Source organism: Barbatula barbatula (genome assembly GCF_947034865.1).
Source record: "Barbatula barbatula genome assembly, chromosome: 1".
Lineage (NCBI taxonomy): Eukaryota > Metazoa > Chordata > Actinopteri > Cypriniformes > Nemacheilidae > Barbatula > Barbatula barbatula.
The window spans coordinates 11357349-11384821 of record NC_136766.1 but is presented as its reverse complement, the minus strand read 5'-3'; the positions used below and the strand labels follow the sequence as shown (position 1 = coordinate 11384821).

Below are 27473 nucleotides of genomic sequence, written 5' to 3'. Positions count from 1 at the left end.
TCAGCTGGACACACAGCAGGATAATCTACTACAATTCTGTTTTATTTCAATCTTTAAAACAATAATGAATAATATAAAAGGGCTGTACATAAGAACATAGAAACATGCCATCATTTCCTTCTTTAAATGTTTGTTTTACATATTTGTCAGCCTAAACCTGAGCCTTAGAGCGCACACAGATGCACTCCAAGGCACTTATCCAGACTTCTCATGATGAGAGGGAAAATGGGACCATTTTGGGAACAGAATTGCTTCTAAGTTCTACTCAGAACACAGGCAGTGATATCACAAATTTGAATACAAGTTCGGATAAGGGCCAAATATAGTGCCGTGAAATCTGACTCTGTTCAACAGGTTCTGGACAAAGTCGAAGCTGTTGAAATGAACACTTTCATGACTACAGAGACAGAGGAGACCGTGCGACCAGACAAAAACACTTTAAACAAGAACTCCTATCGGTATGAAGTCATAAATTGTTTTCTTAAAGATATCAGAATTAGACTCTTTTGCTGATTAGCATATAAGGAAGTCTAACAGCTGAACTACACAACAGTGAAGGTTCTCAGAATATAAACAGTCTGGCATATATACATTTTATTTACATTACAAGAGCTTTTGTGACTTATTCCGATGTTCCCGATTGACACTTTGTGGCTGGTATCTTACATGTGTATTAATGAACAGGAATACCTTCATTAATGGTGCTGTATTTAACCAGCGAAGAGATTTCTGTAATGGATCTTTATTACAATGTGAAGACTGTGAACACTATGGAAATTCACATCATAATTCCCGGTTTAGCTGCATAGCCTTACACAGAGGCTATTGTTAAACTGATCAGAAATGTTCCGTCATCGGCTGACATTCGTTTTCATTTTTGAGCATACCTGTGGTTAAAATGAACCACAAGAGACATATTGCTAATAAACTACTTCACCTTGAAGAGATGAAAACATCTAAACATTTACAAATGAGCATAGACTTGACCTGTATTTGTAAACCAACGGGAAATCTTTGTCTTGAGAATCAAAATGAAAGTCAGCTGCAGCATTTGCAAGATTCTTTGAGGATTCTTGCCTTCATGATCAAAGGACATTTACCAACTGGTTATAAAGTCCAGGGGAACAAAGAAAGAACACCAATCTAAAAAATTTAAAAAGGTAGAAATAAAAAAAGAAAGCAAGCAATCTCCAAAGAACTTAATGGCCGGGAGATTTTAATATCAGTGCTACTTCAGTCATTGTAAAAACAACGTAAAATGGGGGTAAAATCATCCCCGTCTTGAAAACTTTACAACGTAGTGCTGTAGGAGACTTTATATTTGTTGATGTTGTGGAAGTGGACGATCTTGGGCTCACAGGTGGTTCTGCAGGGCAGCATGCCTTCGTGGCTCTCACCCATCAGCCAATTGTCAGTGGCGAGAGCCATGTCATCGGTCACGTGATCTTTCCGCCACCTGTCCAGCCACAGCTGAAAACGCTGGTGCAGACGAGTGCTTACTCGCTGGTGAGACTAAAAAATAATCAAAACAAAACCAAAAATCAATCATGCAGCATTGTGAACTAGATCATCTGTGTGGGAACCAGTAACCGATGTCTACATACCTGATGCGCTCTCAGTTGTGCGCTACGCCGGTACATATAGTCCTCCGACTTGAAGACGTACACCATCTTGTAAGAGTTGAGCTTAAACATGCACTCCATCTTTGAGTCCTCACCAGCCTCGCAGGATTTCTTGGCAGTTTCTTTGGTGTCTCTCATCTGCACCTCCTGGCCCCTCTGGCACTTTCGGATTCGCCTGAGGTTCCTACAAAAGAAAAACGTTGCTTTTTAATAATTCGTCTGAGACCTACGTTTCTTAAATTTAGTACAAATGTTTTCAATCTAAGCATCTGACGGCATAAAGAGAGGAAGATCCCAATCAAAAGGAAATTATGCCCCAATGCAACTGTGTACAGTGCACCTTGGTCTCAATATATATGGTACGACATTGAATCAATCTCCATTGAAAACTCATATCCATGGCAATACCATTTTGATCAAGTGCCAAAATCCAGATTATGGGGGAAAACAAGGGACAGTAAATTTTCCTGCTTCAATTAAAGACTAAAATTAGAAGTGTACTTACCAAAGGTAACAGATGGGTATAGAAACCATGACTCTTATTTTGAATTCAGGACCTCACTTAAAGAAACTAGCCAATCGTCACAAAAAAAGAAACCAGGTAGGGAATAAGGTTAAATGGCCAGGATATGGGTTAACATTGTGCATTAGGCATTGCATTAGGACCATGCACTAAAAATGTTCGCTGCATTACGTTCCTTAGCATAAATAATGGAGCAAAGATAGCGACTTAACCTCACACTGCACATAAAACAGAAAAAAGCAAATGATCCATCTCAAATAAATGAACTTGAAGCGTGCTTCTCAGTATATAAACATGAAGATATCAGAGGATCTCTTAACCACTGCAAATAAAACATGCATGAAAGAAAATGGACACAAGCCAAAAAAAATCAAACATCCTCCCATGCTAGAGCTCAAACACCTTTTAGGAAAGAAAAACACGCACATTTGAGGATAAAATTCAGACCAGAATTTTATTGACAAGGCCCTCTCTGAAATACAGCCGTATGCGTGTCAGACCACAATGAGTTCAAATAAGTCACAGCACCACTTGAGAACTGACAACCCCGATCAAACTGAAGAATCAGCAATGGGAGGACAAAGCATCTCTGAGATCTCGGCATACAAGGTCTGCTCAGAAAGTCCTAACACTCATATCTTACAGACTATAAAACACATTTATACACATTGATGAAATCAAGTCACATACAGAAATATATCTGTGAATAGAATTACACAAACAGACCACATCACACTTTGAGAGAGAAAGCAAACAAGTATTTTCTTTTGAAACTCAAGTGTGGACTATTTTAAAAAGATTATGAAAACGTATCATAGGAAAGTACAGATCTGCTTTTTTTGGTGAACAGGCCCATCTTATCTAAATGCACAGATGTCTTCAGCCTCTTCAGTAAGATTCCCTTCAAAAGAACATGATTACCCAACCAAACCCTTTTAAGAGCAGGCACATAAAAACATCTTTCATATTCTCAGATATGAGAATGAAAACAAATATTAAAACGAAATGCATTTTCCATCTCATCTCAAACACAATTTTGCAAAAAAGAAAAATCGGTGCACATAATTCTTTCATTCCCCCAAAACACACCATACTTACAATTCATAAATAAAAGGTAAAATAACCAATAGAACTGTACTGTGGCCACATCTGAGAAGACATAAACAGCTTTCAACAGGTTTCGTTAAATAAAGTCTCAGTAAAGTGCGAATACAAGCAGGCAGACAGCTTGTGTGTGTTCGGGTGATTACAAACAGGCAGTGCTTGTACAGAATGACTCCCGAACGTTTACAAAGACTACCGTAAGCATTCCTGTGATGTTCCTGTCTCGGTGGTACATGGGAAGGGGCAAATGTAAAGGACTTGGCTGAGCCTCACCTGGGCAGAAACACAGGCTTCTGAGAGAGGTGCTCACGCAGTTCTGGAGAGGCAGAGTTGGTATTCAGATATCGCTCCACGTAGTCGGGCCAGCGCTGTAAAGCACACAGAGACATTTACGGTTATAAGAGAAAGAGTCCCCGTTTAAAGGCATTATCGTCTCAAACTTCTCTGCATGAATAATATCACTGGGATAGGTTCTGCGTGCCAGTTTAATGCGTTGTTCCACGCGACTCCTTTCTCATTTATTATGCAAATAACTGCTTTTGAGCTTATGCTTAAAATGAGCTGTTTTTCAAGAAGTAAAATACACAAACAGAGTTTTCTGCAAAGATCAGACAATTTTAATATAAAGCAAAGTACTACAAGTGAGTGTGAAACCAAAATATATTGCAAAGTGACAAGCGGCACATTTGCATAAACAATTTGAAGTACATAAACCCGCAGGGTCAACCATACCGTTTTTAATAACCGAGCAATATGAATAATTGATAGCATTATTAATTAATACTAAGCATGGCTAAAATGTAATTACAGAAAATAAAAAAGTAAATTGCTTACATCAAACCCATAACATTTTACAATATGTATAAATCTTGCACAGGTCAAACACTACAATTCATTAACTATTCGCCACAGAAGTCACATACTGTTCTTCTAGTGGTTTAGGCCGCACCTTTCCCTCCCAGTACACTGACTGATGTGCTAGAGAATATAGACAGCTCCAGGAAGAACCGAAGGGAACTGATGTAGAAGCACCTGAGCGCTTTGGGAGCTCATGTCTGCCAGCTCCATGATGAGTGTCTCCTAAAATGATGTATGGGTCACGATGGCACTGACTGGAGAGTCACAAGCCCAAATATCAGTGTTGAGCCGGTGTAGAATGTGTCAACTAAAAGCTTGCCGTCAGTATCTAACAACTTTTTTCCAAGTGGCAGGAACGACTCATAACAATGATCTGTATTGAAAGTGGCATACTCCCATAAATAAACCCCAAATGCAGACGCAGGGAGAATCTGCCAGGGCATTTTGGGGTTTATTCTGTGGTATGACCTGTAGCCCCTGACGCCTTGATTCTTTAATAAACGGTAAGAAAAGGAATAAGGAAGTCTTGCAGGCATCTCTAATTTCCTGTTATAGTGGCAAAAATGTGATCTGTGCATGAAGAGTCAGTCTAGGAATTGCATGGTACGTCACTTCTAGCCACTCGAGTTAGCAGGGTAATATAAGGCTGTTCTAACAAGTCTGAATCCTGTGGTGTTTTGAACATCTGGTTCACCTACATCACATGACCTCTTTTCTCAGGTACAACCAGACAAGAGCAGTTAGAGACTGACTTCTTTTTGCATCCTGCCTGCACCTCACACAGCAGCAGGTCCACAGGTGCAGCAGATGTTGAATAAGGCAAAGCATCTGAACAACAGGCTGTGTGTCAGCTATAAGCCTGTTACAGTGAACTTAATACACTTGATAAGGAAATAAGATATCTTAGACATCTGTATACACCAATGTTAGATTTAGCCACTGCTAAATGTCACAATAAATATAACTGACTGTGGTCGATCACTTTACATCAGTCAGATAACGCTTTGGTGTCACTGCGGGTTCTTGGTATGAGAATAGATGGTGTGAATGTGCAGCCCAATGCCACCAGAGCAGTGCGAGTTACAGCATAAAGAGAGTTTACCCAAAAATAAAACTGCACATTTTCATCCTGATGTCATTTAAAACCTGTATGACTTTTGTTCTTTTATGGAACACAAACGAAGATATTTGAAGACAATTCTGTCCATAAAATGGAATCGTTTGGGGCCAGTGTTGTTTGATTAGAAACAGTCTTTGTCTATCTTCTGCAGAACACAAAAGACATTTCAGTCAAACCGGTTTGGAATATCATGAGGGTGAGTAAACTGAAATCATTTTTGGTTTAACTATCCCTTCAAAGCAGGGGTCGACAACCTTTTCTAACCAAAGAGCAAAATTCATTTTTGCAAAAGAGCCATTGCAGAAACTACTATATATATATATATATATATATATATATATATATATATATATATATATATATGGTAAAAAAACATGATTCAAATTTATAAACGAAAGTCTATAAATCTGGGGCCCCAAAAAATATTTCCATTACTTATAAACAACTTACAGGTTTACATTAGGCCTCCTTCACTCAATTGAATTTCATTATATCTAATATATAAAAATTTTAAAAAAAGTGCACGTTCCTATAGTACGGTTACTCACAAGACTGCATATGTGTATTCTTACTTTGCATTAGGTATGTTCGACTTCTTGAAATTCTGCAGACCGATCGGCAAATGTCTGACATCAGAGTAACGTGAGAACATTTCGAAAGCACACGGAGCTCTGCTCAAGCGGCACTTTGATGTCATATGCCGACCGGACTGCGCAACAATTCATGATAGTGAACATAGCTTTGTAATACGGTTCCGTATGTGGTAAAGACACTTACATACCGGCATTGGTCGCCTCTGTCAACCTGGACATCATATGATTCATGTGCGAGAAAGACTGCTCACAAGGATATGAGTGCATCAATACTGATGCGTCTCAGTTAGCTTCCATCTGCTCACCGCATACTTTGCGGCACGGTGTGTTTTTAACACTTTTTACATGTGATTAAAGTGAGGCAACGAGTTCTGTATCATACGCCACAGAGAGCCATACCTTTCAATAAAAGTATGACACTCGCTCTTTTAAACTCCTCACGCTCTGGGTAGCTTGAATCTGGGCTGCGGGCGTGAGAGGTTACCATAGAAACGTTTTTGCTGTTGATTAGTGCCGTCGCGTTTGCAAGTTCTGCATGTGTGTATTGGCCAGGATAACCTGAAATATTCATATATTATGATGTTTTTAACAATCAACTGATGGTGAAGGGTAAGACACCTGGCGAGCCACATGATTTTTCCTGACCATTGCTTTAAGGTATAAACACAATGTTTTCAGTAAAGCCCGTGGCATGTACCTCAGCTTCAACAGTTTCATCTGAGTTCTCTTCCTCTGTGTCCAACAGCTCCACAGCCAGCTGCACGGTCCCCTTAGACTTTTGGAACAGTAACTGGAAAAAAAAACACAAGTTGAAATACATGTAATGCGTAGAGCACAAGAAATACCTTAGGGAAATGCTGCTGTGCAGCACATGAAATACCTTTGGGTTTTACCGTGGCAGGCAATACCCACTCTAAAACGATTTTCAACACTTTCAATAAATTCTTGTATAATTATTAGGGATGAGCGAGTACAGCATTATCTGTATCTGTATCTGTATCTGTTAACCATATGAATTATCTGTATCTGTATCTGTACTCGGACTGGGCGGGGCCTAACCTGGAAGTGGGCGGGGTTTAACCCGGAAGTGGTCGGGTTGTCTTGAAAGGGGCGGGGCTTTAACCAGTATGTTATTTTTAATCATGCAATTGCTATGGGTTGATCAGAAATTGTTATATTTATTGCTGATTAGAAAACTATTTACATGACAGCATCAGCATTGAGCTTCAGATCAATGGTTTTGATCACGATAACAAACGAACTATATACAGAACAAGTTTTGCAACAATTAATACAACACATGTGGTTGCAATTATGAAGAAAAATGTAATGAACAAGAGTTTTCATCTAAACATAACTTTCTTTTTTTAACTTTTAATTTTTTTATGATCAGTGTTTTTTTTTGGTTACTTTTTTTTTTTTTTACACCAGGTGTGTGTGTGTGTGTGAGTTAGAGAGAGACAGAGAGAGAGAAAGAGAGCTGTTCTCTTCTCAGCGTTCTGTGTGTGAGTGAGTGAGCTGAGAGGATTTATTTTTCTGCGGTGATTTAATTATTTTAGACAAAGAACATTTTATATCTCAAGCTGAATTCAGCCAGCGGCGGCTTTCTGCGCATGCGCGCGATCATTTGCAGTCTGGACGGGGAGGGGTGAACATCTCCTGCTCTGACTGCAGCCGGGGGAGGGGCTGCTTCGCGAGGACTGAGCCGCCTGTGAGTGCTTTGGTGCGGGCGTGCGGCTCTCGGCAGGACCCGCTGCTCGTTGTGAAGATTAAGAACGATATGTGCTTTCACGTCAGAGTCTCCAAAAGTCTCCAATAACATCAGAAAAAGTCGTTAGATTTGTCGCTAGTCGCTTTTTTAAAAATGTGTCGCTAGAGGGGTCTGAATACTCGCTAAATATAGCGACAAAGGCGCTAAGTTGGCAACACTGAGTGAGCAGAGCGGGACACAGCAAATCTGTATGTGTAAGGGAGGGGCGCTGTGACTAGCCTATCACAGAACGCAGACACAGTCAGCTACCCAATGAGGATTTTTATTCCATCCGAGCACAGATATTGACTCGTATTACTCGTATAATACTTGTACTCGGCAAATATGCTTTATCCGTACCGGATACTCGTTTCAGCCGAGTATCCGGCTCAACTCTAATAATTATTATGCACACCGTTTTAATGAACTGCTACTAACTGAATCCACAAAATGTTTGTAATGTAAAAATTCACAGAATGTTGCAAAGAACATCATCTATGCTTTAGTGATAAAAGTGAACATGGTCGATGTCACAAATCTGTAGATAAAACAGGATGACATTAAAACAAAAGTTCATTAAAAGAGAATCTAATTTTGGCTGATAAATTGATAGATGGTCAACTGGTCGATTGAAAAATAGACAAAGATTACTCATCAGCATACTTATCTGCCAGTAAAATTCATAATACCTCAAGTCACTATTCCCCTATCCTCCTGATAACATTTCAGCTGTGATTTACAATAAACTAACAATCTTAAATCACATCTACATTGTGACATCATCCTAGACTGCTTCCTGTAAATTCTTATAAAAAAGAGAACTTTGTGTGTTTGTCTCATATCCTCATATCGTACCTTAAAGCAGTTCTCATCAGACATCAGCTGCTCGGCTTTGTGCTGGTAGGTCATCTCGGCACCGGCTCTGGATGCCTGGGTGCACTGGGAGCCACTGGTGGCATTGTTGGCACACTCACTAAGATAAAGATCAGTCACCTGTACACAGATCTCATCACTGACTATATGCTGCAGCTGTGGGAAAGAGAAACCGAAAGAAAAGGGAAAACAGTAAAACAGGTTTCTGCATCACTGACAAAATTTTGAGAGGTAGTCTGTATGCCAATATCCTAAAGCTAAGTCCACAACATAATTCCAAAAGATGCCAAGCAAACATTCACACAAACACTGTTGACCCAAAATTTGAAGAAATAGCTAATATCAAAATAATTATCTGAATGTGGAACATCTTCAGAATTTGCTGGCACGCTGAAAGTCAAAATAACCTTCTAACAATGCTCTTACGCAAGGTTCTCAGTACAACATTTGATTCCTTCAGATTAGGGTTTATAACAGAATACCATTTCTGGAGTAACTAACCTGTCTGACTATACTCTGAATGAGTTTGTCCATGGTGAAGGCACTGTATGCATGAATGGTAAACATTTCCCTTAGCTGATCCTCGTATTGAGAGGTTTCCATGTTGCCGTCCAGAAGGTTTCGCACCATCTCTAAAAATGCAGAGTAGTAGTCTTCAACATCAATGTCCACTGATAAAAGAGAGAAGACATTTTAATTCATTACGCTTCAGCAACATCATTATTGTCTTAATCTAAGAATCTTCTATTAATTGTCTAAGCAGTTTCCATGGTGACAGGAGCCCAGAGGGTTGCAAGCAAATCTGACAGAAAGATCATTAGCTCACATGTGTTAAATCCCCCAAGAGATCCTTGATAAAACATTCACCTGTCTTCACAAATTTAAATGAACAGTTCACCTAAAAATGACTTGAGTAGATTTCTTTGTTCTTATGAACACAGAGAAAGATATTTGGAAGAATGCCACCATTGACTACATAGCAGGACTAGCTGAACTGTCCCTTTAAACACCATAAACGAGTTCTTGACCTTCAATCTCAACTACGCCAACACATTGCGTAAAAAGGAAGGACAAACAATGATTCGATGCTAACAGCTGTGTGCTACAGCACCGAGGCCAGACTTACTTGGTTCTTTTAATCGCAGCTGGATGGCCGGGCTGTCATTCTTCTCTCTTTTCAGACCGAGGACATTTCTTTCCCACTCTCTCTCTCTGCCATATTCCTCTATCTGCTTTTCCGCCTGTCCGTAGATCCGCAACAGTCGGGAGCACAGGATCTGGTGTAGCCTCAGGAAGATGTACCAGTTATTGTTGACATAGAAGAGGTTGTAGGCATCATCGCAGTTGCTGAGCTTCTGCTGGGAAGCCGCTGTATGGCTGAAGAGGAGCTTAGACTTCGTTGACGTCGTCCCGTTGTGCTTTTTAGTCCCATCTTCATCCGGTTCGGTCTCCTCCTCTTCTTCCTCTTCCACGTCAGAAAGCTCGCCGCGTCTGGCGAACAGCATGTCGGGGATGAAGTGGTAGATGATCTGTTTGATTTTGTACTTGTCGTCTTTGTGGATGCCAGACTGCCTCTTGACGTGATGGATGATGAGAGCGGCCACATCCTCTAGTATTTGGCTGTCCTCATACGTGAGTGTCATGTGGGGGCCTGAGAGCGGGGCGGCATTGTCTTCTGAAGCCTGCTCCTGTCGCTAAGTGGGTGACAAGTTGTTGGTTGTTATAGCAACTGTGATAATGTTCAAGAAAATGTCTTTTGTTTATAGATTAACACACTGGCAGTACAAAGTATAGGCACTTTACATAAACAGAGTACAAAATAGGGCCTGAAACTAAATTGGGATGGAAAGAAATAGAAAAAATACTTGAACATTTTATATAGCAATAACTGGAAGTCCAAGAATAACAAAGAATGTCAAAATTACAATTATGTTAATGCTCGAGAGTCACAATTAAAGAACATTGAGTTAAAGGTCCAGTGTTAAAAGTAGCGGCATCTAGTGGTGAGATTGTGAATTGCAACCAACATCTCAGTCCACCCCTGCCTTTTGAAGCACTACGGTGGTTGAAACAGAACTAAGTCGTCATGTTTTTTGCTGAAGTAGATACGCTCTGTAGGGCAGTTTGTCCATTAAGGGCTACTATAGAAACAACACAGTGATTTCCATGCAAGGGGACCATGTAGATTGAAAAAGCTCCTTCTAAGGTAATAAAAACATAATGCTTCATTATGTAAGGTCTTTATACACCTCTGAAGAAATAGTTATGCATTTTATACGCCATTTCTGTCGATAGATCCTCCAAAAAACTAAACACCCGACCTTTAAAAATGAGTGAATAACAATTCAATGGTTGTATACAGCTAAAAAAGGCATTTGACGAATGATTAATTATTGATGTTTTAAACTAGCTAGCTTTTCACGCTAGCTTAATCTTAAAACTTGTACACACTGGGACAATAATCAAACGGGCTTAATCACAAGCATTTTTCAAGATATTTTCCGGCGTTCATACCCAAACAATTTTCACGGATCAAAGGCGCAAATTCACTTCCTGACATAGATGTTGCTTGAAAAACAGTAATACACCGGTGCACAAGGTGGTGCTGTGCAACTTCACTTGTCACACAGAAGAAGAATTCATCTTGCTTCCTCTTCGTCAATGTGTGCTGGGCAAGACCGTTTTGTGCTTGTGCTTGCCACAAAGTCGTGTTTAACTGTAACTTCAGCAGCTCCAGGCACATGAACAAAAGCTGCAATCAATTGTTTGGCCAGTTTTTAACATGGCGCATCAAACAAAAAAACTTAACCTGACCCGTTTTGCGCGTCAGTGTGCACACTTACAATGACGCCCTTTCTTTAGTAACGCAGCGTTAAAAGTCGACGAAACACGGGTGATTATCGTCCCGGTGTGGACAAGCCAAATCACAACAAAATCATAGGATTTGAGCCTCTAATGTCCCTACTGATTGCTTTTTTCATACCTCATCATACAGAGTCTCAATTTCATTGAGCAGCGTCTTGGAGCGGAACACCTTTGTGTCGTTCTGTTTGAAGTTAATACCCTGGTGATCTAAAGACTTGAGGTAATACTTCTCATTCTGCTCCCTCCAGATTTTATTGAAGCCACGTTGAGCCTCCCGCCACTCCTCTTCTTTAATTTTCAGCCTGAAAAGGCAAAACATAAGAAATTCTGTGATGAAAACCTGAAACGGTAAATGACAAAGCCCTCCCTTGCTGTCAGCTCTTTAGGGGATTTTTTTATTATTTGAGAACAGTGTATTCCAAAAGTACAAACTCTTCGACGACAAAACTCTGAATATTTAATATTACATATTACACCACAATAGCCATTCATAAAAACCATGGTGATGCTATTGTACTTTTCTAGTTATGGAAGTTTAAAATACAATCTGTCAAATTCCAACCCCTTTCATAGCTTTTACTGCCCACAATGTGTGACATTTTATAGTTTTATGAATCTGCGACAAAGGATCCAGCATCAAACTATAAACTGTATGCTGACCTTTTGAGTACAATAGGCACAGAGACTGCAGGATTCGTCTTCAGCCCATCTATGATGTCTGGAGCTTTGTCGCCGTATATCCTCTGGATAGCTTTACGATGAACGACCTCAGAGGAGCCTCCGATGGTGTTGTCCAACCTGAACTTGGATTGTTCTTCAGCGGACATACGCGAGAGCCTCTTTTGAACAGCCTCCAGGACACGGATAGTTGCGAGATTTGTCTCCAAAACCACATCGAGCTGAGTTGCACAAGACATGCTTTCATCAAACACTGACCCAAATGTCAAATAACATGCACTCAAGGCGAAGTAGCGCTGCTAAGTATGATAACAGAAATAATTATTTGCTCACCTCAAAGCGTTCATCTTCACATCTATATATGTGTTCTTCATACTGAGTCTTTTTGGAGCTGACAAAGGTAGAATCCTCAGACCACGATGGAAATGACACCCAAGTATCATTAAGCACCTGTCGATTATTTAATTTAATTTATTAGTATCAGGATAAAGATTTAATAGATGTGACAAACTGACATAAAGTAGCCTCCTAACAGTAAACACACCTCTTTGCAGAGTGGGGTCCTGCCTGTGCATCTGGGCTGTTGGAAGCTTTTGGGCAGGGCTCGGTAACTGGAGCCCAGTCTTTTGCAGGACGCATAGTCTATCTCCATAGCAATGCCCTCAGTGGCCCTTTCTTTGGGAAAGCTTTCAATCTGGACACATTCTCTGTAGCCAAGAAAGTTCTTGAACCAAGTAAAAATCTCAGGGAATTTCCTGGAAAGCAGACAAAGAGAAACAAATTGAATAACATTAAATAATGTTTAAAACTACTTTAATAGCAATTGGCAAATGCAAGGTAGGTATACACAAGATGTCAAATGTCTCAGAGGGTTTCACTGACCCTAAAAAGGGTAAGACCAGCTGCACAAGCTCAGCGCGTGAGATCACTTCTTGATTGAAGATGACCAGGCAGCGCAGAAAATTGTCATACGCCTCTGAACTCCGCAGTGCCTTCCTCACCTGAGAACAGAACATACAGGTAAAATATATCATTTTATAAAATAACAGAATAAACCACTCTTGTCATTGCAACAAAACAATATTTAAAGCTCTTACCTTTTCAAAAAAGAGAGACTCGGCACCAATTCCAAGCTTGCTGGTTTCAGCCATTGGATGGTCTTTTCCCATAAACTTTGGCTTCTTCTGTTAAAAGAAAACCAAATGATAATCAATATTAATATTGATAATTTTGTAATAAAACAACCATGACGTTATAGACCATTTTGCAAGATGTAAACAACCTTGGTCCAGAAGCACTTCCTGTTTTAGTTTTTTATACTACACAAGTGTTAAGTAAATAAATGTGCTTCAGGAACAGTGTTGTTCACATCTTTCAAAATGGTTTCTATAAAACTCAAAGTTCACCTTAACAGGGGGTGTAGTGGGGGGTCCCGCATGTCTGCGGATCTGACAGCCATTCTGGTTGAACCTCTGCTTGTTATTCAGCTGAGGTCTCTTCACTGTGCCTCCATGATCAATGCGTACAGACTCTGCCTTCTCGGCTGCAGTCTTGCTCAATAACTGCATAAAAAGAAAAGGCTTATAAAAAGGTAAACCTAGTTTAGCTTAAGCATTATGAAACACATTATTACATGTCATTAAGGTATTTTTAACAATTACCACTGAATTGTTAGCATCTGGAAGGAACTGGCCAAATTCAGAAAGAAGGTCCTCCTGGTTTTTGAAGAGCTGGGCCACCTGGGCATACACCTCCTGTTCAGTCAGAGCAGGTGTGTAGTTTCCCCCTGCCTCCTTAGCATTACGCTGTTCCTTCTGTTCCATGACCAAACAAATGAATATCTTTTTATATATATTTTTTATGACCGCTGTATAAAAGTACTCCACAGGCTGAAAAACTGTATCCTGACATTGACAGAATTTTATTGACGCTCTCACCTGGTACGTGTGCAGGATCTCCAAGAAGGATTTGTAGACCTCTGGCTGGCCCTGAAAGCGGTTCTTGATTTTGTTCACATAGTTGATGGCGTGGTTGAACTCCACAGGCTGGTTGTTCTGCAGCGGGGTGGTACCGGCAGTACTGCTGCTGATGGGGGTGTGAGACTGGGCCGAGGGCGAGCGAGGAGAGGCGTATGAGGGAATGGACGGATTGGGCTGACTGGTTGGGGTCAGTGCAGGAGACTGCATTGGCTGAGAAATATAAAAGAGCACGGTACAGAATAGTTGTAAATGTGCATCCTGTAACCATTAGAATCACGATGCATTACTTGCGTCATACCTTGCTGATCTTGGCAGCAGTTGGCTGGCTGGGGATGACCAATGCAGCGGTGCTGGTGGGGGCTGCTGGTTGGGGTTGGTGCTGCGTTGGATGGGTTATGGGGAGGTTCTGGACAGAGATACCGTGTGGGGTAATGTGGTGGATCTGGCCAGGTGTGGTCACGTTGACCAGGTCATTGGTCTGAACCTCAATTTTGTAACCGGGTGGCAGGAAGGTGTTGAAGCCCATGATTAGATCAGGATGACCTTTGAAGAGCTGAGAGACTCGGCTAATAACACCTGGTGTATCAATGCTGAGGATACAAAAAGAGAACATTAATGGTAATGATTTTCAGCGTTTCCCATACATTTCATTCACTTGGGCAGTCCACATTTTTTAATTATTTATCCATTCGTGGAAATGACTGTTTCTGTGATCGATTACTAGTGGATAATCAGCGCTTCCACATCTTCTCTCTATCCTGACTTGTTTAGTGCGAGTGGCACACGTGCGCGTCCACCTCTTCCGTGTTCACATGCACTCTCTGCCGATGAGCTCCATGTGTGTGCGAGCCTTTGGACACTCGTCCGAGTGTGCAGTTAGCTCTGTGTAGTGAAAACGATATCAAGTGCTAACACTAACACGACGTGAGGACATCACAAATATGCAAATGCATTTGTGACATCACAAGCTTCACAAGTCTGTCAAAATCCTGTGGGAAAAACAGATTTTGTACTGTGATCTACTTAACAAGCAAATCGTAGATATTGCGATCACTACAGACCAGCAGAACAAAAGCATTTTACCTCAAAACTCCCTCAAAAAGTACAGAAGCAAGTCAGCATATTGTTGTTTACAATGTTCTTGTTGAAAGAAGTAAGCGCATCTACATTCTTGGGTTAAAGTCAGATATTCATTCTGTTAAAGGGACAGTTCACCAAAAATCTCACTCTCGGGTTGTTCCAAACCTGTAAAACATTATCTGTTCTGCTGAACACACAGGAAGATATTTGGAAGAAAATCAGCAACCAAACAGATCTCATCCCCCATTTACTGCCATAGTAAGGACAATAAATACCATGGGAGTCAATGAGGGAGGAGATCTGTTTGGTTATTTCCTTTGTGTTTAGCAAAACAGAGAAATATTTTCAGGTTTGGAACAATCTGAGGATGAGTAAATGATCACAGAATTTTCATTTTTAGGTGAACTGTCCCTTTAACAATAAGGCCAGAGAAACATTTAAAAAAAACACTTTAAAATCTATCCAATAAAATTCCCTGTTAAAATTCTATAGCTACACTTACACAGCTGATAAAAACATGAAAAAGGATGCCGAGTGTCATGGCAGCGGCACAGCAACTCAGAATGCAACATCTTAAACTTTAGTTTCCCTTCAACTTTAATTCTATTCTTGTGTTATCTTGCAAACACTGCTCTTTCCTTCAGGCAATGCTAATCTCATATTCCTTAAGAAATTAACCAACCGAAAACATGGAACCATAATAATTGAGCATAATAATGAATGATCCACCGATTACAAAATGAGTATAAGAAGATAATAATGAACATAACACTTCACAGAGGAATGATCATTAGTTTTGCTAAATGAATTAACAATTAGTCTCTTCACTACTTTGCTAATTATTCCTCTCATCCGCTAAAAGGACAACAAGAGGAGGTCAGAGCACAAGAGCAACCAGAACCACAAAGACAGGTTAAGTGTTTTGCTCAGGCACAGGTAAAGCCCCCCGGCTCTCTCAGAAACAAAATCACGCCATGTTTGGTTTGGAACACAACAACCCTAAAGAAAAATTTTTTACTGACCTTTGAGACTTGAACTCCTTCATGATATCCAGAAAGTCATTGTAGACCTGTGGCTGATTGCCAAACTGAAGCTTAACTTGATCCAAATACGACAGTGCATCTTCCACCTGAAATTACAAAAATCTCAGATCACACGAATCTACGCTCTCAAGCTCTCTCAGCTACACTCTAATAACTCTTGTAGTGTGTTCTTAATGGCTTTCTAACCTTGAGTCTCTGGAACTGCTGTTGGCCCAGTGTTGGGGCCGAAGCCGGAGCAGCATGAGAGTGACCCTGCGCCACAGACTGGACAGCTGGTCCATGGTGATGAGGCCCACTGTGCACAGCTGAATTGCTGGTGTGTCCATGTCCCACAGAGCCTTGGGCCACCGACAACTGTAAGGGTAAAAACATGAACTGTCAATCATCACTGCTGTTTGTGAGTGAAATAATTTAGGCATTTTTCTTTGACACTTGAGCAGGCCATTGTTATACAGTTCTGCTCATGACTGTACAGAAACATCTTGCAGATTCTGTATCTTTTTTTGTTTGTTTTTATCATTCCTGGTTTGTTTTGTTTGACAGAAACTCTCCTCCACAGTGGGTCAATCATGTTGAGATTCACAATGATAAAAAGGGACACCAGCAGTTATTGAAGCTCAAGGATGCAATACATGATGTTCAGGACAAAGGGTATATAAACTTAAACCGCACTGAAGTTTGTGTTCAGAGTGACCCTATATTAAAAGGAATGTTAAGAAAAGGAATGTTGAGAAAGTTATGAGCATGTGATGTGTATAAACCATATTTATATGTCTATATATCTTTTATATTTAGAGATGTAAAGAGGATTAAACATTACATATATTAACAATTACATTCACTTAAGTGTTTACAAGTTAACGTGTTTTCACAAAGTTTACGATTTCTTTAAAGGTATCCTGATGTTTTTTTTGTTACCTGGTAGGTCTGAGAAACCGAGTACTGCATGCTGGATGATGGCTGCATGTTATCTGGTGCAGTCTCGTACAGGGAGGAGACAGAGTTAAGGACGCGGTGCTGAAAGCTGTCCGCACCCCCAGGGAGCCGCCGCTGAGAGCCGATCACTGTTTCCTGATCCTCCAAGCGCCGCTTCATTATGTACTCATGCTCTTCACTGCGGTGGATCTACAACCAAACATCACACCGCCATTAAAGCTAGCGCTGAACACATGCACTATCAGTCAAAAAAGTTTGGACACACTTGAATCAACCACTTAAGAATACAGTTTTTCTCAGTCTTAAATACATGACTTAAGTTGTACTTGTGATTTTCCATTTGCTCATTTGGATGCATTACACTCGACAGCCAAGGACAAGGCGGCGGGAGCAAGTGCCCAGAAAACATGGGAACTGTTTCAGTAAGTTCATATTATTTCTAAGTATCATTTGAAGTGTGTAAGTCTGTCATTAAGACAAAGAATGGCTTTTTAAAGAATGGAAAGACTTTTCAACAGAAGACTTTATAACTAATATACAAACGCACACACACATATATATATATATATATATATATATATATATATATATATATATATATATATATAACAATAGGAGTCCAACAGTTTGACAATTAGTAATAATAATGAGTCATGTTAAATATATTTAATACCATTTTTAATGTAAAACCTGAAGGCTTTCAATGAAAACGCTTTAGCCACATAGTCTGGAAAACCGCAACGTGTCAGCAAGCTCCTCTGACAGGCTCAACTTTACGGCTCGGTTTAAAACTCAGTAACGATTTTGTCACCTGTCAAATTTACTTCGTAACAAATGGCATTTAGACAACTTAGTCATTTATAAAGAGTTTCCCGCAGTTATGAGCTTTTGCCTTAATTGACACAAAGACTACCACAAAAGTTAGACGATAAAACTGCGGTACAGCTTCCTATAATATTAGATGATGGATTTACACAGCGAAAGCAGATGGTGATGTGAAACGAGTTATGCTAGATGGAAACATGCGAGGGCATGTGTGCTGTCCAACTGTCTTTGAATGGCTAAACTCCCGTTTCACCCATTCGGACGGTGTCTCCTCCTCCTCCGAGTGTGTGTCAGGCCTTGAGAACCACACAGCAGGCACACACATGCACAAGATGACCTACACACATGCATACTATGTGCTCGGTATAGCTCGATAGGATACCCTTATTGTGTACGTATGCGTGTTTACTACTGCTTTGGGAATGTAAACATGCTCAAGTCAATAAAGCGTCAACGTCTATGAGGCGTTACAGCAGCAGTAACCGCCTCTATCCGATGAGCAATTCCCTACAGGACTCGGAGCTAGACAAACGGATAACTCGATAATAAAAACAATGCGATCGTTTTCGTAACCCCAATCGTTCGACTAAAACCGCCAATAAAAGATGAAAAAGAAGCCTGGTTGGCAGTCGATGTTATCAACTGTTTCTAGCTACAATCAGGAAGTCCTGTCTGATGAATGATCCTATCGCTACCGGTGAGAACACAACTGTTCTGAGATCAAACCAGCACCGTTATACAGTAGACCATAACACACTCATACACAATCGCCGATAACTGGCAAATCAAAGGCGGCGAATGATGGCCCGATATTCATGCCGAGAAGCTGACCAACACTGTAAAGCACAGTAAAAACCGTATCTACCCATCCAAGCTAAGCGCGGCTAGCTCCAGCGCCTAGATAAATAATCTTATATAATCACAGCTATGGTATGCATCACTACAAAGGAACTTGGTGTCACGTTGCTATCTCACGCGTTTTTAGTTTACTGGCCATTTGATCGAGACAGTGTGGTAAGTGTCAATAAGTATGAGAGTTAGCCGCTCGTAGCCCGGCTGAAGCAGTGAGACGACGACAGCTAGCGTAACTTAGCAAGCGTCCGCTAGCTCACAACAGTCAACTCACCCCGCAACAAACTCTCCGGATCACTTCAGTCTGTTCCGCCAAAAAATCAAAAGCACGGAAGATCAGTAACAACGCTAAAACGTTGAATCGTGTAACGTTTAGGTTCAAATGAACAAATTAAAACACACGTAACCATTCAGTCAAGGCGCCAGACCTCAAATTGCATGCTAGGTTGCTAATTGGCTAACATGGGAAAACAACCTCAGCAGGAGGATCCTCGTTCGGGGGCGTGGCTTTGGACAGGGCGGCCTCAGCAAACTCCCACCGAGAAATACGATTGGTAAAAATTCGAACAAATCCGATTTCTACTGTCTTTAGCCGCCTCTTTTGAACAAGGAAGTTGTCTAAATCGCTGAAATACTACATCCCAGTTCAGAATGTTGGCATGAAATAATACTTTCTCACTTGGAATTTTGTGAAGTTAAGTAATGGCGGAAAACGATATGCTATAATGTAGAGTAAGAGTTGTGGCACAACACCAGTCTGCGAACTTTACGTTGTAAAACAAAAGGATGCGTCAACTTACATAAATAGGTTAATGTTAGTACATATATGCAGTACGTGTCTTTATTCTAACATGTTTTGTGTCCGGTGTGTAACACACAGTTACGCGCATAAGGTCGCTGCTTGTGTTCTCTAATATATTTAAAGTTAAAACGTGTATGAAATGACATCCTACGCTAACAAATCGTTTTCTAAAACGTATATTTTTTCTATTTAATTTGTAACCCGTCATGATCAACATGCACGCACGCAGTTCATAAATCAACGCTTTTTTCGGTGTGTAACGTCACGTGATTGTCATGGTTAGTCACCATCAGTCAACAATGAAATACTCTTTATTACATTGTAGTATATTTACTGACTATTTAATTTGACTAGATATGAGTTTTTCGATTTAGCCTTCTTTTAAATCGCCTACCTTCACTGCTTGATCTGTTTTCTCAGCTTTCTGGCCATGTGGGGATCGCTTTTAACGTGATTTGGGTGCTTTATTGTAAGCCGCTTTGGTGGGCAACCTGTCTGCAGAGATGATAAATGTGAATGCATTATTGCATTTTTATTGAGCTCTCAAGCTGTGCTGTTTTAAGTTGCTTTTGTTGAATAAAAAATGATTCTGTGCAGACATAAGTGTCTAGTTTGTTGGATGTTGTGAAAGACAATATTTGTATAGAGGGGTCCATAACAGCAGAGGGAGACAGAGTAATTTCTGTATGGGTGATCTCTCTCTCTCTTTAAATGACAATGTAAATAAAATGAAACTGTTATACAGTATGTCCATTCAATTTTTGTTTACACAAGTGGGCATTTTAACCTAGTTACACTTTTTTATACTGTAAGTTTAGTACAGAATGTCTAACTATGAAACGTGTAGTGTAAACCTTTCCAGGCTTTAGAAGAATCACAGAAAGGCGTTTTTTGTTATTAAACAATTTAACACATAACGTGTCATTGCAAGCATCAGACTCAGCCAACTGAGCTGCAGGAACATGCTTTATAATACTGACATCTCTAACTGATACTGTCAAGAGGGTGTGAACGTAAATGTTATGCTGCTGTTCTCCCATTAAATGAGTCATCCACAATTTAGCCTTTCATGGTTACTGCATTGGTCTATGTAAAAATAAATCACCAGGTTGTCTGAATTAGATGATTAAGGAGAACAATGTTAGAGCGACAACCAATGCAGTCTTCAAATTAATCAACAAGACTCCGGATTCCAAATTGGGCAATGGATAAATACATCCAAGTGGCAAACATTTTCATCATTTCTAAATGTATGTTTTGTAAATGTAGTGTTTTAGTTATTACAACATAAAATAACTTGAAACAGCTTTAGTGTTGGTGTATTGTGAGTATTTAATTTCTATAATGTTAACATTAACAACATGCTACTTCACAAAATAGTTACACAAAAACTGGGTGATATAATTTGTTGTCATCAAATATTGTTTTTGTGAAACAAAATGGGAAGAATACTGGAGACCAAATACATTATGCAATAAAAACTGCTACTTTGAAGGCCCCAAATGGTGCTTTCAGTCGAAAATCTTTTCTCTTGTTGCTCCCACACATGCATTTATTATGCCCTGTGTGTTTTCCTCTTGAGGGTTTATGTAAATGTGTGTTATGTATGTTGTTTCATTAGTTAAAAAACCCACTGCCACTTATTAATTATTGGTACAAGTCACCATATTATATCTGCTTTTGTTGTTTTGCCCAGTGCGATAACGATAACCGACAATTCTTTAACATTGGAGGCAGATAACCGATTTATTGGCCGATATACTATATCTAAATATTACAATAAAATTCCTTAAGACTGAAACAAAAAACAAAATGTGGACAACTGCTTTGATTTGAAAACATTCATTGCGGAAATTCTCTTTTTCCTATAAAAATCATGTACCAAGTATACTTTTTTAATACTTTTAAGATTTTTTAACCTTCAACCTTTTCTGGTTTATTTTTTATTTGATAAACAAATTATAGATTTTCATCCAGAGCAACCCAGAAAAGTGTTCTCAATAGCCACGTCTAACAAGTCTCAAGACAGAAAGCTTTCAGACAGCAGTCTGAAGTTCCTGTAAATTACTAATAGCAAGGAGTGAACAATCATGGTAGAAAGATAGTACTGTACTGTATTTTAACTGTGAGCAGTGTGCAGCTGAAGAAGTTTAATCAGAAGAAATTATTTATGATTTATGGACTATAATATATCGGCCTAAATTTTATTTTTAAATTTTACCATTAAAAATGACCATTTATCGGTCGATACCGTATTTTGTCATTCATCCCTACATTGTTTAATTGGCCTGTCATCTTGCTGCCTTTATATTTAGGTTAATTATGATAATTATGTCACAGATGTTTCTAGGCAGCTGCACCAGGCCAGTAGTTTGAGAATGGAAGTTAATTTACCTTACACTACTTTTGACAGTCTGTCTCATCACGACATGCTATTTTCTTTTCACTATTTGTTCCATTACTGTCTAATATATTTTTTAAGATATTATTTTAAGATATATTTATAAGGTATTATCTTACCATTGAAGCGCATTTATTATTTTACAATTCTATATGCAATCATTTATGTTTGCTTTTTAGCTTTTCGGCAAGGTATTTCATGCTTAAGGTTATAGAAAATACTGTCAAAATGTAAATAAAAAGTGCAATTACTTTTACAATTACAAATAATGATAGCAAAGAAAAGAATTTAACAAATGCCGGAGGCGATATTCATTATGGACACCGGTTGTAGTGGTTGATACAGTGTTTTTGTCATCATTTATTCACCCACTTGTCATTTTAATCCTTTATGACTTTCTTCTGCAGAACACAAAAGAAGATATTTTGAAGAATGCTGGAAACAACGATACCATTCACGTCTATTGTACAGACCCAAAACCAAGTCAGTGGTCAAATAAAAAAATATATCTTGTGTTCTGCAGAAGATAGAAAGTCAAACAGGTTTGAATGACAAGTATTGAATACAGTTTTGAAATAATTTTGGTGACTGATTTGTTGTCATTGAACAATTAATTTCTGATGTGTGTCTTCCATATTGAGGGAAGAAATACGAGGGGTTGAACAGGGTCTTACCAAAGCAAACACGAATCACCCGAATGGTAACTTTACAGAAAACGATTATTCACAACAAAACAACATAAATGTTATACTAAATACAACTAAAATCTCTTTATACACCTTATTAACAGCTACATATATGCCCCAAAAGGGCTCATTATTGAAAGAAAAGCATGAATAATCAAATTTGTCAGGCGTAAGGGTATATGGGTATTCCTCACAGCATTTGTACTGATAATATTAATATTACATTGCACTGTAAATGTATGTTTACTTAATTTAAACTGTAGTTTGCACAACTTAAATATCCCATTCACTTTACTTCTGAGCTTTTCTTGTAATTAGTTTATTTTGTGTTGCATGAACAAAGGATTTTAAGTTAAGCTTAAAAATTTATACATTTGTTTATTTTTAAGGAGAATCTACTTAACATAAGTATGTTGTTGAGACAACAAATCACTTTTTAGAGTGTATCCATTTTATTGCTCCAGTGTGTATATGACCATTAAAGTGTGACATAAGTAGAATTCCTCATTCAGGTGTCAGAAGGAGTTCCTGTATGGGATATCAAACCCAAGGCTCTATGTAGTTTTCCTTCTTAGATGATTTTTTAAGATAATTGTAGTGAATCAAATCCCTATACATTATTCTGAGGTTAGTAATTCTCTTGTTTTCATGTTGGAAACAACAAACGTTCTGGTTTAGATGATATATAAAAGGGCAATTGAGGGAGGCATAAAGCAAAATATATTGTAGGGAAAACAGTGGATCACTAGTTCAAGAAAACAAGCTGTCTTGGTTGCTTTAAGCCAAGCAATGTGAATGAACATCTCATTCCTTCCTAAAACCAACAGGCGGGACGCGACATGACAACCTGCTTGTTCTTAATGGGTTTGTTGCATCGCTGCGGATCCAGTGTGGACAAAATGTAAAATTATAATGGGTTAATGCTTTTCTAATGTCTGTTGCTGTGTAGCGTCCCACCGGTCGCATCCGGGTGTAGACACAGTGTTAGCCGGCTTACCTTAAAGAGGATTATTTAACTGAGTTGGCAGGTGCCCTTTTGTGGCATCCAAGTTTTCAGCCAGATCAGAACATTGTAAAGTGTTCCTCAAATATTTAGCCAGGAAAATAATGATGGTATATTTGGAATATTTCTATCTTGGTTATCTGGAGTTATTAGATTGAGCCATAGACTCAACCCTAAATTATTGCGTTGCAGGCTGCAGTATAACTATAATTGAAGTGCTACAGGTTCTTGTAAGACTAAATTAATTTGAGCAAAACATTTTTTATTTATATATTACACATTATATTTTGACACAAAAAACAATCTATGTAACAGTTGTAAGCATTAAACTGTTCTATTGTGTTTACAGTTTCAGTATACTGCCAGTGTGATATTGACCAATGTATTGATTGTGGTGTCTTCTTTTTGCTTTTAGAATTTGTTTAGAAGGAGCCGATCATAAAACAAATGTCTATAGCAATAAGCAAAGCAAATTAAAAAACAAATAAATTCAGATTTCACAGGCTTCTTTCTTTATTAGCTTTCATGTAGACTCTATATGATAGATCTTAAAGTAGGGATGACACTCCATAAAAATGAAGCACGATAAGGTGCTGGCTTTGAAATTCTTTTGTGACTGTCACATATCAAAACACACGGAGGTGAAGTCTAACATCTTCACATCACAGTTTAGTTCAGGTGCAGACGCAGGTGTTGCATGTGAAAACCGTATTGATGTACTGTAAGGCAGTTCAAAAGGCACTAATGAGTAAAAATCAATCAAATGCACAAATGAAAAATAAATATGGCAGCCTAGATCTACTAGATTATGCATAAATTATGTATGGCCACACAACAGATGGTTTGCAACAGCTCTGTAATTCTAGTCCTTTAGTCATATTTGCCAATGTTGTGACCTCTTTCTTGTAGCACCGCATCTATTTTGGCAAATTATTCAGTCTTTATTTGCAGCAAAATTTAACTGACACATCCACACGACATGACGACAACAGCTTTGAAGTATCTCTGAAGTATTTATTGTTAATGCTGCAATATGTAGGAAATATTCAACATATGATAATGTGATTTCAGCAGCTCATGCGTTTCTCTGCCTCATTGCGACTTTACCCTCAGCGTGACATCTGCCCGTGGGGGCATCTGAAATTGCACAATGATCAGAAACGACAGATTCATGCAAATTCAAGTAGTCCTCCCGCTAAATACCCATTTAGAGTCGACACCAAAGCAGTGGAGGTCAAATGAGCCCTCAACTGTGCCGATGACCCGTACGTATGCTGTCACGTCTTGATCTGCGTTCCAGACTCCTCCAAGATATCTTCAGAAGGTCTCTTGAAAGCTGCGAATTACAAGAAGAAAATGTGATGCAAGAAAATTCTGACGCTATCAGAAGTCTGTAATCTTTTAAAGGGAGATTGAGACTTGTATCGATTTTGATGAGGCAGGGAAAAACATAAGCTATCATTAAAGTCGGCAATTAACCAGGAGAACACTTTGAGAGATCGGTGTCAAACTGCCATTAAAAACCGCCAGGACAAGGGCTCTCAAATTGTTATGGTGTCTCATAGCTGCATGACTTGCAAAATGTTCAAAGGTGGGAAATTGGTTGGAGGAGATTTTAATTTATTTTGCCCTTTCAATGACAGTCTGTGTCTCGGTCTCTTTTCAAGCTGAGGCTTCCTCCAAGATTCTTGGCTGCTCCTGTCCACCTGACAAATCAGACTCCCCTTGTGATGTGTCTGTTTTTCACACAAAAGATTTGTTTGATCGGTCATTCGCATGAGAATTCATAAAGTTTTCACATGAATTTGAACTTGATTTGTCCCAAGCAAACCGAAGCCAAATACATTGTTCGTATTCATAACAATTCCCACCATTTTGCCAAATTGAAACGTGTGTTGAATGGAACAGCATGGTAAAAATAGATGGACAGTAGTCCAACTAAACAGCAATGCCTTTAAGAAAGCGTCATGTCCGTGCCCATAACACATGCTTATACAGTCCGAGACCTTTCACCATCATGTGTACTTGAGTCCAAGCATGATACCTCCATTATTATCTCTGGTAATCAGATTTCTACCAGCATCACAGCATTTGACAAATGGTCCTGTGCATCAGGCCCGACTCCCCCATTTCCTCTTCTTCAGGCTCTTCCTGTAACTGTGCCCATTCTAAGTGTGATGTATAATGGTGCCCAACCCTGTCAGACAGCTCTGAATGAGATTGTTGTTGTTTCCTCTATTGTTCCACTGCCTCTGCTGAGGCAGTCAAATCTGGGCATGTACACATCTATTTAGATGCCTGAACAAGCAGAATCTCCAGGAGAACAATCGTTTTGTGGCAGTAGTGTTATGTTGTAGGAACAAAAATGTGTCCGAATTTTCCACAGAAGTACTAATGGATTGTCTGTATGGTTGCAAGCATAAATTATTGTCCGTGGTTTTCTCTTCATAATGTTAGAAGTAATGTAAGGGTTCATTGACTTGGTGCATTTCGTATATATTTACATGTTTTAATACATAAATAGGTTTGTGTAAAAACAGAAGATAGTAAAGCATGAACAGGAGTAATGTATTTGTAAAGAAATGCAACAGGAATATAATAAAAACTTATGGATTTGGTATAAATATTCCTAATTTCAAATGTCTTGATTACTAATACACTAATGTCAATTACAGTATCATAAATCTGAAAAAGTCCATATCTAAATATTTTCAGACAGAACATTTGACATTTACTCACCCTCACTTCTCATTTTTGAAACCTGTATGATTTTCATCTGCAGAACACAAAAGATGATATTTTGAAAAATGTTGGTAACCGATCAACAGGGGTACTCATTGACATACATTGATACATATAAAGTGACTGAATTCAATAAGATGTATTTTTCTAAATGTTAATTAACAGATATATCTACAGTATGTCAAATACCATTAATGCTTCTAAATGAAACTTGTATTCAGTAAAACAAGGAGGTGGATTAGAGTCCTAATGAACCGCTCATTACAGTCCAAAGACACAAAAGAAAAGAACCCCATTGCAAATGGCTTCATCTGGATTGTCTGGGTTTATCTTCATCCTTACACGGTGTCGTAGAATAAAGCACCTCATTTGTTTTGAGTCACTATGCAATGTCTTCCAGCTTGCCATGCTATGTGGCATCATGCTGCGAACTTCTGGAGGAGGGCATGGGTGAGTGGTTGCTACTGCGTGACACATATTAGTACTTTCCTCCTGAGGTTTACATTGTGATCTGAAGGCTTGGTGTTTTCTCTCGCAGTTTAAAAAAATACAGGAGTCAACCAGAGGGTTTAAAGTTTTGTGTTTTTGCAGTCTAGTGTGGGTCACACTAAATGGCACCCAGCATTTTCTCCAGTTAATCATGAGAACTTTGTTAGTCAGGCTATACCTTGTCATGGACCCTATCCATCATGAGTGGGGTTAATTTCGTTGCAACTCAGTCAATAAAGTGAAGAAATTTAATTTAGGGGTGAATTTCATTCAGTACTTAAGATGTCGTATAGAGGGTATTAGTTGTAAATTGCACGACTCCATCTATACAGCTAAATGAGGTGAACTGAAATGGATCTGAACTTAGCCCTGAACCAGAAACCAATAACAAAGGAACAATGCGTATTTCCTTGCCATAGAGTATGCGATTATAACAGCCAAATGCTTTAGTGGATAACTTGTTTGCACTTTAACATACAAAATATACAGGCAATACACCATTAAATATGATCTATCCTTCCATCTATGAGAATCTATTCACTCACAGGTTTAATAGTGCCCTAAACACACAACATCTGTTGCAACAGAACTCTTGTTTTTATGTGCCTCTTGGGTCTCACACAAAGCTGTAAACCATCTAGATTCTAAG

General features: G+C 39.1%; 1 protein-coding gene across 2 annotated transcripts; it reads right to left on the bottom strand.

Annotated features, from left to right (window-relative positions):
* Positions 1–22: 22 nt before the first annotated feature.
* Positions 23–19174, bottom strand: sin3ab (SIN3 transcription regulator family member Ab). Of its 2 annotated transcripts, none has more exons than XM_079469006.1 (21): positions 18976–19174; positions 17007–17213; positions 16275–16442; positions 16068–16174; positions 14264–14555; positions 13924–14175; positions 13648–13800; positions 13393–13548; positions 13084–13170; positions 12869–12987; positions 12531–12741; positions 12320–12436; positions 11969–12207; positions 11427–11610; positions 9570–10137; positions 8945–9114; positions 8426–8599; positions 6518–6610; positions 3523–3617; positions 1605–1806; positions 23–1512 (listed from the first exon to the last, which is right to left on the bottom strand). In XM_079469006.1, the coding sequence occupies exons 2-21, from the start codon at positions 17181–17183 to the stop codon at positions 1291–1293; spliced, it is 3786 nt and encodes a 1261-aa protein (XP_079325132.1). In that variant the 5' UTR covers positions 17184–17213; positions 18976–19174; the 3' UTR covers positions 23–1290. The 2 variants fall into 2 exon arrangements, with proteins under 2 accessions (XP_079325132.1, XP_079325131.1); XM_079469005.1 differs by having other exon boundaries at positions 13393–13566; positions 18976–19156.
* Between the last annotated feature and the right edge of the window lie 8299 nt (positions 19175–27473).